The sequence below is a fragment of the Bidens hawaiensis genome, unplaced genomic scaffold (assembly GCF_021521415.1).
Source record: "Bidens hawaiensis isolate Kalapana, Puna unplaced genomic scaffold, B.hawaiensis_p1.1 tig00001575_1, whole genome shotgun sequence".
Lineage (NCBI taxonomy): Eukaryota > Viridiplantae > Streptophyta > Magnoliopsida > Asterales > Asteraceae > Bidens > Bidens hawaiensis.
This window is the reverse complement of record NW_027491088.1, coordinates 3,739,338-3,752,873: the sequence shown is the minus strand read 5'-3', so window position 1 is coordinate 3,752,873 and position 13,536 is coordinate 3,739,338. Positions and strand designations below refer to the sequence as shown.

Sequence of the window (13,536 nt, the reverse complement as noted above, 5' to 3'; positions counted from 1 at the left end):
TATATAGGAGGGCTAACCGAAGAACAATCAAACTGATTGAATTTCTTCAATACTTTCTCAATATAATGAAAACGAATCATCTATACCATTGTTACTCCCTTTTATTATTATACGTAGGATAACATCAACCTCCCACAGATTCCTTATATCAAAACTAGAATATAATAGTTTCTTTGTCTAATCAATCACTCAAACCCGAGTAAGATAACAAGGAACCAATCATTTCCTTCAAGATTCTATTTTTCTTTTCACTCCAAAATAATTCACATGACCTAACCTGGCATGTCACAATATATACACATAATCTAAAACAAATGTTTTCCCGAAGTAAATACAAGTAAAACTTTTACATTTCACATCCTAAGTACAGATCCATCTTCAATTGGTTCAAATTCTTCAAACCATTTCAAGTCCTTGCATACTTGACTCGTATCACCCGAATCTACACACCATGCAAGCATGTCATCCTGTACATAAAAGGATTCAGAAATAAACGATATATAATTCTTAACCGAATTATATTAGAAACCATTGAACCTTTTAGGTTCAATAACAAACCCAAAACAAAGGTTTCGTTTATTTCACGCCCAACGGGTTTTCCTGACTTGTATACCTCTAATGGGCTTATCATTACTTGGGCCATATCCCATTAACCCCATGTGTGTACCATCTCAATGAATATTTTAATAATATTTTATTTCATTCAAATTACAAAATTAATTTTGTTTCTTTGAATCAAATTCAGTTTTTATGTTTCACAAAATATTAACATGTCCCGATTGATTTATTGAATCAACTACAAAACTCAAGAGTTTTGCTAAAATATTAAATAGAATTAATAAGCATACCTTATGAAGCATTTAGATCCTTCAACCTACTTTGACCCGTTATGTCAAATTAGTAGGCTGGATATGCTAAAAACAAAATTCCATGTTTACAAATTCCAAATTACTCTTAAAAAATCTCCTTTTCAAAGCACAACGTCCAAAAACCACTCCAATAGTATATGAAAGAGTTATTGGTGGATATCTCATCATTATCCAAAATCATGTTTTAAAATTTCAATTACATGGATACATGATTTCCACATGAAACAGTTTCAAATTTATCTTTTATAAATCTGTTAACCACACAGTTTAATATATAATAATCTAAATAAGAAGTAAAGATAACCACAAAAAACCCTCTGTGTTGTTTTCAGTTGATATATCCCATAATTCTAATTCAATCTCCCTTTTAAATCAAAGTTGTTTCATTCAATTTAATTCATCCGAATCAAAATGCTTCGGAATAACTTGACTTAGCCGAATGAATATTAAAACGAAAAACTTCATAGATAATTAAGTCATCTCAATGAAAATCAAAATCCTTGCATGAAGCATGCTTATAGTTTAATAAAATTTCAAACTAATATGAAATTTATTTCCAAACTAACATCAAATACAAGAAGATATTAATATAAATACAAGTATGGCATGTTAATTTATTCAATCAAATTAATCGACATCCTTGTATTTACCGGTACTAGTATCAGTTTATGGCCATAAGCAATTAATGCACTTACATTAAGATGATGAATGCATTTAATGTACTTTTTGTTTCTCATTCTAACTTACATCAATCGGTTAATTCTTTCATCCCCAAAAAGTTCATGTTTTTCAAATAACTCAAGGGCATTGTTATTATTATTATTATTATTATTATTATATCTGAACATGAATATTATCACAAAACTGATGTGTGCTCATCATCGTTCATATAAAAAGTATAAATCCAATTGTATGAAAGTTGATTCCTTAATCAGACCATACTAATCAAAATCACTATATGTGAAATTATGGTTTCAGGAACAACTTATATCGATATCAAAATTCTTATTCTTGATATTCATATTAATCTAACAATCTATTAATCACCAATTTTAGAATTAGGGTTTCACCAAATATAATCGAACCAGAAAAATTACCAGAACAGGTACTGAAATCAATAATCAAAATTTTACCCAATAGGTTTATCTTTGTTGTATAATTGCGTACCTGGAGGATGAATTCGATCAATGATGCAAACCTGTAATCTTGATTTCAATCTTAGTTTCTTGAACAATTGCTTGGATTAATCTCTGAATCGTGAATCACTTTCAAATAAACCTATTTGCGGGTTACACGCAATGATTTATCGGATAAGACCGAGATTTTCTGTAGTTGGAATTGGATTTTGATGATCCTATGAATATGGTGAAGAACCAGAGAAGAAGTAACCGTCTTCTCTGTTCTGTATGTTCGATAGAGAGAAAAAGAATACATCCAGGGAATGAAAACACTGATTAATATAATCCAAATCCAATCCCCTATGAGCCCAAATAATTAATTAGAACCCATTTATCATTACACTTAAGCCCAAGTATATAAAACAAATAACAAAGCCCAAATAACATTATTGTTAAACAAGCCCGCACTCCCGCGTCATCTAACTCGTTTAATCTCTAACGTTATTTCCTCCATCGACAAGTTAATCCAACAACACTAAAATATCCAACAATATGGAAGACACACGATAGCCGTAGACATCGTTACATGATCAAAGCTCCAAAAGTAACCATTCTATTTATTTCCATTCTCTACTCATTTTTACCTACACTTATACTTTCCTATTTAGTTTATCACCGAAGAAACCCCCAATGATCCTCACGCCGAAGGTTGATCGCAGGAGGCCCCCTCATGTGAAGAGACTATCGGTCTTTTGTTCTTCACGGGTAGTTGATCCATAACATTCGAAGCTAGCGAAGGCTCTCCTGAGTATCATAATCGGACTCCCATTTAGCTAGTAGCAGCAACAACAACCATGCAAATGATTCTCATGGATTCATCCACACTGGCACTATTCTCATACAAGAAAGATTGACCATGAAGTTATGATGAGATCAGAATTGTTCAAATAATTTGAAAAGTAATACAAGTTTTGGTATAAATGTTATAAAATTGATAAACATTGAATTTGTTCAAATAATTTGAAAAGTAATAGATTATTATACCAATTACCGATCGGGATTTTCTGGATCGGTAACGAGCTCATCCCTCTCCCTATTTGGATGTACATGAAATCGTTTAATTCTGAACTTAAAATAGTTGGTTGTTTAAACCTTGCCGGTCGATATATGTGAATAGAACCAGTGAAATGATTGGTCAAATCTGACTAGGCTGACAAACATTTCGGTTTGATTTTCAAAACCTTGTGGTTTAATTTTATTGGTAAATAACTAAAATGTTGAATTTACAGATCCAAACACGACCATATATTTTTTCGTCGCGTAACCCAAACAGAATCCTTTCAACTTAATTGTTGAAACAAGTCAAAACTCAAAAGAGTTTAAATGGGTTAACTGTTCGTAAACGGATTGGTATGCAAACCTTATAAAATACCTTAAAAAATATGATTTTATGTTTTATTCTAGTTTTAAACGATTCTACATGTCTAATCAAACAAGTTGAACATATCAACAATGCAACGCGAACATGATCCGTTTAATTAAGCGGACTAAACATGACAGCCCAAACACAACCTAAATATTAAATTGGCTTGAAAAAACAACACAAATCTGATTACCGACCTGGCGACATCCCACACCCCAAAACCTTTTACAACCTGCCATATGAGCTAATATTATAAAGGTTCATATACCACAATGTTCATGTTCAATAAGGCACATATACATCAGTCATGGTATCTTATGGATCCAACAAAAAAAATAATTAAAAAAAAAAACGATTCTCGGGAATGGCACGGTCAAAAGTCAAAAAGTCCATCTAAAAAGCATACTCTAACCGGGCAAGTAATATCCTCTAATAAGCTCAAATACAAAAATTGAAGCATCAACTGGTAATATCGCAAAACCTAAAGCATGACAATAGTTTTGTGTTCAAAGGTAAACTAGTAGGATTACAAGATACATTGATAATTTCATTTTATTTACCAACCTGCTTAACGTGCGCTGGAGAAGAATCCCAAACATGATCTAGAAGTCTCCTCTAAATTTATGCTGCTCTAATACAAAATTTATCAGCTTCGAAATCTAGATGTAAAATACAGAAGCAATCCCAGACACCTCTTAGCCATATTTGGACATGCAGGTAAAAGGGTCTCACTTTAAGGGCCCGTGCCAGATTATGATTTTATAAATGTTGGTAAGTTATTTGATTCTGAGTAAACACCCATATTATATTGCACAAAATCAAAGAGCATGAAAATATCGTGTTCCCTTAATAATCTAATAACATGAAGCAAAAATGAAATGTACAGGCAGGAGTTGACAGACGCTATTCAATTGGTGCTACATAGCTAATTGTATGTGCAAATGCAGCCTGTTTCATATCAAACAACTAATAATCATAACTATCATGCCTAGATCACACAAACAAAACAAAACAAAATAAAAAAGAAAGCCCATTTAGGTAATTTAACAACCACATAAACTACAAATTAATGGAGGGTTCAAAGAAAATTCTCAGAAGTAACATATTTAACCGATACTAAAATCAAGTTATGAACAACTGAACAAACACGGATCACAAACCGGAAAAAAAATATATACAAAAAAAATTCAAACCAACTCCAACTTGAAGCTTAAAAAAACCACAAACTAACATTAAAGAAGTCGAGGAGCAACTATATTGTGTATAGATTTATAAAAACCATGATCATTGTCATCATCGTAGCCGAAAAAAATAAAAAAACCAATTCCAACTTTAAGATTAAAAAAATCCAGGAAGGCAGGAACTAACTTAAAAAAAGTTGGCGATCAGTCAATAAAGATTACAACACACAATCACAGACAGGTAAACCCAGACTAAAAAAAAGAAAAATAAATAAACTATAAAACAAATAAAAAGAAAATCATACCTTAATTAGGCTGGTCACAAGCCTGATGTTGAAAGCTTCATGTATTATCCAAGAGCTACAGCCCATGTTTCACTCGCGTATCCATAGCTGTATCCTTGCAACATAGTCTCTCACTAATCACTATGATTCCTGCATAATCATAACACAAACCACTAGGTTCTAAGCATCTTATTGATGCTTCATATCTAAAGCAATAACATAAGAGCATGCTACAATTATATGCAGAACTCAATAGACTTCAACCCGAGCAAAAAATAAATAACATCTTTTAACAAGTTTAAACTTTGCACACTTGACAATAATCTTTCAAATTGAGGTCCTTGTTAGTTTCAAAAAAGCACAGATGACGTCACAACCTCCATCTAGCCATACGACCGCAATTGACATAATGTGCCATACCATTGACTTCAAATCATCAGTGTCTTGGTACTAATATTAAAATACCAGATAAATCTGCCCTCGACTTTTGTGAAATATACCCTGCCATGCCCTTGCGTAAGTTACCAAAGGACATAAGATTGGCATTCCATGATCATAAAACAGAGTCTAAAGTGCTTGTTATGCAAGCATATAATATCAGTCCCAACTGTCTGATACAACCCACCTCACTTGCATATATATATATATATAAACATAAATAAATAATCGAGGTGAGATTCTGTTTTGTCACAACAGATTGAAAGATTTAAAATACCATAAGGAATAATATTAACAATAATAATAATAATAATTTAAAGTCAGTAGATAAATAATACATGTGATCAAAGCAAAGCTAGCTGATTTCCTTCCTCCGCGTCCTGGGGGCACATGGTGTCCCGCGTCCAACAATTCAAGGCTTTCGATGCAGGTAGTCACACTAGTAATGCAAGAAGAAGGGGTCAGGCAAGGGAGTCTGGAGCGCGTCTGTGTGTCATCATCATCATCATCATCATCATCATCATCATCATCGTACTCAGTATATCCCATCAATAGCAAAGCTATGGTAGCGTCTGTGTGTGAGGATTAAAAACTATAATCCCTCCACCACGACTAGCGGTATAAAGCAAGTCACCATGGGTGGCGCGAATGCCAGCCTCCTACGACCCAATGCAAGGCCCCGTCGAAAAGACATTGTTGGTAGGAGCCCATGTGTGAGATTCGAATGGCGGGGGGAGCAATCCGGCGCCAAGCACGCGTCCTGATGGTGTAGACAAACGTATCGGCATTGACAACGAATATCCTTAGAATCTTGTAATCGTTGATGGCCGGGTCGAAACCGAAGCCATGTATGCCAATACTCCAAGAAGGAAGCTCGTGCACGGTTAGTATGCGCCTGGTTGAAGGGTTCCAGAGATGAATGGCACCAATATCGCGCTCACAAACACACATAATCCCATTACAAGAAGCAACCACTCCGATCCGGCTTCCGAAAGGATAGTCCATGGGTGTTATGCCGGCGGATGATGAAATCGTGTACATGTTTTCCACAGCTGTCCTTCCGAATGCATCGTGTACGTGTATCATCAAGAATCTTTTCTCAGCTCGGAGCGTATGCAGCCGGATGAAATCGTGACTGCTGATGCGAGCACGAAATGATTTCGAAACCGATCTGAATCGAAGAAGGGTTTTCGTCGGCAGCCACGACAGGATATCGAGTATCAGCTCCTCGCACAGATACAGATCATCATCCGACATCTCGATTTCGATTTCGATTTCGAACAACAAAACCAAACAAACCAAGGAGGACTGACGATGATGGAATCGGTATTTTTATTCTTTTTTAATTTTATATTTTATTTATAAGGGATAATAAAATAATAATAAACAAATCAGTGGGTCGGGTTCATTCTTTGGTCTAGGCCCAAAACACATTATTTCTTTTCTTTTATTTTCTTACTTTTTATTTATTATTAATTTTAAATAAATATTATTATTATTACTACTTTTTATTTATATTCCTAGTGTAATAAAGATATCTTTTAATTTTAATAAATAATTAATAATATGAATCCATACATTCACCACCCATTCACTAATTTTGATAGCGTAGCTAAATTTTGTTTTTTAGTCGGGGTTCATAACAATCACGCCCTAGGCCAAATGTAGTGGGCGTGAGATTGGGAGACAAAAGGGCGACAAGGAGCTAGAACATCGCCCCCGGCGATTTTTGGGCGATTTGAGGCTGGGGCGGATTGTTTTTATCGCCTAACTTGTTAAAAAATAATAATATTTTATTAAATTTGACCGTTTGACAACGGTAAAAAAATTAATTAAAACAATATATTATATATCTATATAAACATATACCTTATTCTTCATTTCATATCCATTTCATATCTTTCTTCTTCATTTCACATCTATATAAACATACACATTTTTCAAAAAATCTAGCAAAATGAATCCTACAAACAACCCGAACCAACCGAAACCCGTGAAACTCACCGCTATCATAACAGAAATGATCAAAAAACACGAAAAGTCTGTCGAGGAATTCAACAATGCCATAAGAGAAACCAACAAACAACACGAAAAGATTACCGCTATGTTGAAATTGCGGGAAATGAGTAAAGAATACGAATCTCTCAAAGCGGCCGGGTTACACGAAAAGGCCGCATTATTGCAACGACAACGAATTGAAAAAATGCGCGAATATTATGAATATTAGTATTTTTTTTAGTTATGTTTTTTTATATTTTTAGTTATGTATTTTTCTTCATTTCACATCTATATAAACATACACATTATTCAAAAAATCTAGCAAAATGAATCCTACAAACAACCCGAACCAACCGAAACCCGTGGAACTCACCGCTATCATAACAGAAATGATCAAAAAACACGAAAAGTCTGTCGAGGAATTCAACAATGCCATAAGAGAAACCAACAAACAACACGAAAAGATTGCCGCTATGTTGAAATTGCGGGAAATGAGTAAAGAATACGAATCTCTCAAAGCGGCCGGGTTACACGAAAAGGCCGCATTATTGCAACGACAACGAATTGAAAAAATGCGCGAATATTATGAATATTAGTATTTTTTTTAGTTATTTTTAGTTATGTATTTTTTTGGTATTTGTTTTTAATTTTAATGCATTTTTATTTAATAATTAAAATAAATCGGTTTTTATTTAATTAGTTTAATTATAAAAAGAAAATAATAAAAAAAGACATTGTGAGCCCAACTTGTAGCCCCTACACCGTTACACCCCAAAAACAGATTTCTACTCCATGCTGACTGGACGCCACGTGTCACAATTCGCTCTCAATTATAGCCCCTCCACTACACATAGCCTTATTGTTTGTTTATATTTTATAGAACTATTTTGAATTTTGCTAACGAAAAGTTCAAACTAGCCAAGGGCATAACATAGTGATGGCCAGGCACGACACTTATTATTATTACTTTTGTTCGAATCAAAGATTAGTACTTTTGTGTCCCTTAAGTGAACGGGCATATATACTTTGCATTCGCGGTTTGAAAAATAGCTTACTTGCACCCCTAACATCTACAACAGCCTCTACTTTGTGTCTGGCCTTCTAACCCCACATGGTCCTCAGATCCGTATGTCAAATATCCAGAACGTATGCTTGGTTGCTTGCCACCCCCCATTCAGATGTTCGATCAAAGATCTGACATGATGTTCAGTCAATCAGGATATCACATTCACATTCGTTCAGACATGTGATCAATTAGTATTTATTACATCATTGGTATCCGTTCGTCCGGACGTGTGATCTGTTGCTATTATCACATCATTGGTATCTAGATCAATGGGTTACGCGTTCAAAAATAGGTTAGCATGTTTGCTTAATCATACGAGCTAGACATATCAATGCGAACACGGTCCGTTTAATTCAAAAGGTTAACATGTTATCCCGAACACAACCGAAATATTAAATTGGCTTGAAATAACACAAACGTGATTATCCCTGTGTGGTTATTCGACTGAATGTCCCCCATTATCTCACACCCCAAAACCTTTTATAAACCCTGAATATTACAATCCAAGACTAATACCATAAAGGTCATAGTGCCACATTGTTCACGTTCAATGAGGCACATATACAACGATCACAGTATCTTGTCGGTTCAACATAAATAACTCAAAAAATACAGGAAAAATTAGCGGTATCATCAATTCTACTCCTTCAGTTTAACTTTAAGTGCTTCAATGACTGCTGAAAAGTCACGGTCACTTAAACCATGAGACATAGCCACCTTGTAAAGCTCATTTGCAGCAACTGCTATTGGTGTCGACTGAGACACAGATTCGGCCAAACCCAAAGCAAGCCTCGTATCTTGCACGACAAGCCCAATATGTTGGCCAACCCATATAGGTCCAACCATGGTCGGCGGCCCATTAGGGTTAAACCTACTTGATCACCATAAATAGAAGGCTCCTTTATAGCACAAGAGCCAATGCCCTATACCAGTGAGTAATCCCTTATTCAAGTTATTTTTTCGTTTTTATTTTATTTTATTTTTCATAGAGATCCAATTGTTCATTCATCAGATTGGTTGACCCGCCCATATGCTTTCGTTCAATGGATTTTTTTCCAGACCTTTTAAAGTCAAAAAGTAAACTTGAAGTTGAACTAACGATCTTGGAACCTCAAATTCGAAAGAACATAATTATCTTGTTTCCGGCTTTAGCATTAGGGTTGCTTATAAATATGATGTTTATGATTAATGTATAATCCTTTAGTTATGTATTTTGGAGACAATGTAATACCCGTTAGAATGGGTTAAAGACCAGAGTCTCTCGACCACCCTCTTATGCTCAAGTCTATATTTCTTTCGCCAACACTAATGTTTTAAACGAGGTGAACTGCTATGGAAATCCTAATAAATAAACAAGACATTCATGCTAAATTGCATTATTGCCCTCACGTGGGCAACATGTGCCATCACTCAACGGACTAAATAGACAACCCTTAGCGTGGGGGGGGGGGGGGGGGGCGTGTATTAACAAGTTTCAAACGTTTGGACTGCACTAGTAATTTCTAATAATAGGGAACAAATCCAAACTTTTGGAAAACTACAGAGACCAACTGTGTAATTAGATATGTTTTTAAGACACTCACCGGTGCAAGAACTACACTCGAATTATCATGTCCACATTCGGCTCTAGAAATGATACAACATTCAAGTGACTCAAGTGTACTGTAACATCTTTGGATCTTTGACTGGAGAGGACTAAAAACTTGGTTTCAAACATATATCATAAATGAAAATTACACATAATTATACACAAATCACCAATTGGAGGAAGAAATTGCTTTTGTTCTTGGACTTATTGCAAATAAGGTATTATCGTATCTTTGCCTTAATTTTTTCTCCATTTTAGTATCTTAGCTTTACCTTGCATTAGCATGTCAGTTTATACACTCTTGTTTCACGTAGCTTGCATTAGCATGTCAGTTTATACACTCTTGTTTCACGTAGCTTAGCTTTACAGTAGCTTGAGTTGATTATACACTTCGATTCACTTACCTTTCAAGCTATGTTTTATCTTTGTATGTTATGTCAATGTATGCTAACCCATTGCACATTTTTTTTATTGTTTTGCCCTACAATAGTAGAAAATTTTTTTGAAATAGGAAAAATTTAAAGAGTAAAATGGTTTTTAGGAGAGAGAAAAAATGTATTAAGAAAATAGGAGATCCGTCATTTGAAATGGCGGATGTCAACAAACAAGTGGGGTCTGTCAGATCTTGTATGGTGAGATGGACGACTACCACGTGTTCTGCCATTTCAAATGGCGGATCACGAATATTTTATTCGTGTTCCGCCATTTGAGATGACGGATGTCAACTTTGGTGATCCGCAAGTTTGACTGACATGTCACAATTTCCAAAGTAGGCTACCCCTATGTGTAAAAGTGTATTTTAATGGACATCCGTCATTTGAAATGGAAGACGTCATCCTGACATCCGCCATTTCAAATGGCGGATGTGAATAGTATTTCTGTTGATTTGATATGCCCTTTTTGACTGATTTGACACAACACATTTTCAAATATTATTATTTATTTATTTTCTTAATAACGTTTTTTTAATAAGGTTATTTAACAAATAAAAAGTGTATTAACAAATAATGTTTTTAAAATTCTTTTTTTCTTTTTTATTAGTTTTCTAAATATCAGTATTTAAAAAAATACAAAATTTATTATTATTATTTTTTTAATATTAAATTTTGTATTTTTTTAAAACATGGTGTTTTAATTAAGAAAATCTTTTTAATATTAAATTTTGTATTAAAACATGATGTTTTTATGAAAAAAATCTTTTTAATTTTAAATTTTGTATTTTTTAAATACTTATTTAGAAAACTAATAAAAAAGAAAAAAGGAATTTTAAAAACATTATTTGTTAATACACTTTTTATTTGTTAAATAACCTTATTTAAAAAAAACGTTATTAAGAAAATGATAAAATAATATTATTTGAAAATGTGTTGTGTCAAATCAGTCAAAAAGGTATGTCAAATCAGCCAGAAATACTATTCATATCCGTCATTTGAAATGACGGATGTCAAGATGACATCTTCCGTTTCAAATGACGGATGTCTATTAAAATACATTTTTACACATAGGGGTAGCCTACTTTGGAAATTGTGACCTGCCAGTCAAACTGGCGGATCACCAAAGTTGACATCCGCCATTTCAAATGGCGGAACACGAATAAAATATTCATGATCTGTCATTTGAAATGGCGGAGCACGTGGTAGTCGTCCACCTCACCAGACAAGATCTAACAGACCCCACTTGTTTGTTGACATCCGTCATTTCAAATGACAGATCTCCTGTTTTCTTAAAACATTTTTTCTTTCTCCTAAAAATCATTTTACTATATAAATTTTTCCTATTTCAAAAATTTTTTCTACAATAGTATGTGTGTGCACTCTTAGGTTAGCTTTGCATTGGCTTACCCATACACTTTAATTCACTTACCTTTCAAGATATGTTCTATCTGTGTATGATAACCCATTGCACATTATCATTGCTGTATAACATTTTAGTTGCAGAGGAAAAAATAAATTAAAAAAAAACATTTTTCTAGACAAGGGTTTCAATGGGAGCGGTTTCTCTGTTCTCTAGGATGGGATCTCTTATGTTTGATTGTTTGTTTCATCTTTTATTAGTTTTATTTAGGTTTGACGTATAAACGGAAGGCATGGGATGAATTTTATAACCTAACTTGTTATTTTTAAAATGTTTTAGCAGCCTGGTAATCAAACGATTGTGTATGATGCCGAGGCGCCATCCATCCTTATTGCTATGCTTCGGAGGCACAAAGATAGCGGTGTTATCAGTAAAGCGGTTTAAGCTATAAACATGATCCCTCACCGAATGGCCACTACAAAAAAGTTGTCAAGTTAGTCGTGTTCCTACATTATTCATATGTCTTGACCATCTCATCGCCACATTTTTTATACTATATGTTTCTTGACTATATTTTTATGCTCATCTTAATGCCTATATTGATGGATGTGAAGATCGTGCGAGATGCTGCAAGGGCGTTGTGCACGCTTGCACAAAATGACTATTCCAATAAAATTGAGGATTGATATGCTTTTAATGATAGGCTTGTATTGGTTTCTAAGTTTTGCATTGATTTCTCACTCATATGTAGTTTCTAGAGCATGACCGTAACACGTTATCAACGCTTATCCTAATGACCCCGTCAAAAATCCTACTATCAGCCATGAAGCGACGAGTTTCAACAATTTTAGTATAAATGGTCAAGATGGTTGGGCTGGGTAATGGGTTTGGCCGTTTGGGTTAGAACATGACGAGTTGGCTTGTGATGTACGTAAAGATTGTATATAAATATTAATTGTTTTTTCACATGAAATTATGTTTTAAATTGGTTTTCATCTAGACTAAACCACACACCTAAAAGGCAAGTGTACATATTCAATGGTAATAAAGTACGTGTAAAAACCGAGTATCAATCCATAATTACATATATTTTAGTTATAAATCTTTGAAAATAAATTAACGATAAATGATCTTGATAATATATAATCCATTTAACCCTCTTTTGTGATGAAATTCATAAACATGAGAGAAACCCTCTTTAAAATAAAAATAGAATAATCTCTCGTCAAAGATAACTATTCTAATGACTTTTCGGAAAACTAGCATGAAAGATTACAAACTAATAAGTGTTACTCATATAAATATAAGTGAGATAACGATATGGAGTGTATAATGGTTAGAGTCTATATCAACTTTGAACATCAAATCTAACAATCGTTCGGAAAGAGTATAGAACAACATATAATCCACCTAAGATTGATTATTTCAGGCAATTTTTATTCACTCCTTTAACTTATAACTTTTCAAAACTAGCATAACAACCTAAATATTTGCGTCAACAAAACTCAAAGAATATTACAACTAGCATGATTAGTTAGTTACAACAAGTGTCTATCTTTCCAAATACAACAATCTCAACCTCTATATTTTCAAGATCAAGAATTATCTTATTGAATTCATCAATATGATCTTCTAGAGAGTTACCGACTACCATTTGAAACATATACAACCTTTTCTTCAAGTAGAGATGATTGGCTAAGGACTTGGTCATGTACAATCCTTCTAACTTGCCCAAACCCCTGCTGCTGTGCATTCTTTTAAAACCTCACAAAGAACA

General features: G+C 33.9%; 1 protein-coding gene across 1 annotated transcript; it reads right to left on the bottom strand.

Moving 5' to 3' along the window:
* Positions 1 to 5,943: 5,943 nt before the first annotated feature.
* On the bottom strand, positions 5,944 to 6,570 carry LOC143586917 (F-box/kelch-repeat protein At3g06240-like). Its single transcript, XM_077068364.1, has one exon. The coding sequence runs from the start codon at positions 6,568 to 6,570 to the stop codon at positions 5,944 to 5,946; it is 627 nt and encodes a 208-aa protein (XP_076924479.1).
* Positions 6,571 to 13,536: the final 6,966 nt, after the last annotated feature.

What these genes read in the sequence shown, in the direction of transcription:
- LOC143586917 (XM_077068364.1), bottom strand. Translation starts at nt 6,570, where the DNA reads ATGTCGGATGATGATCTGTATCTGTGCGAGGAGCTGATACTCGATATC.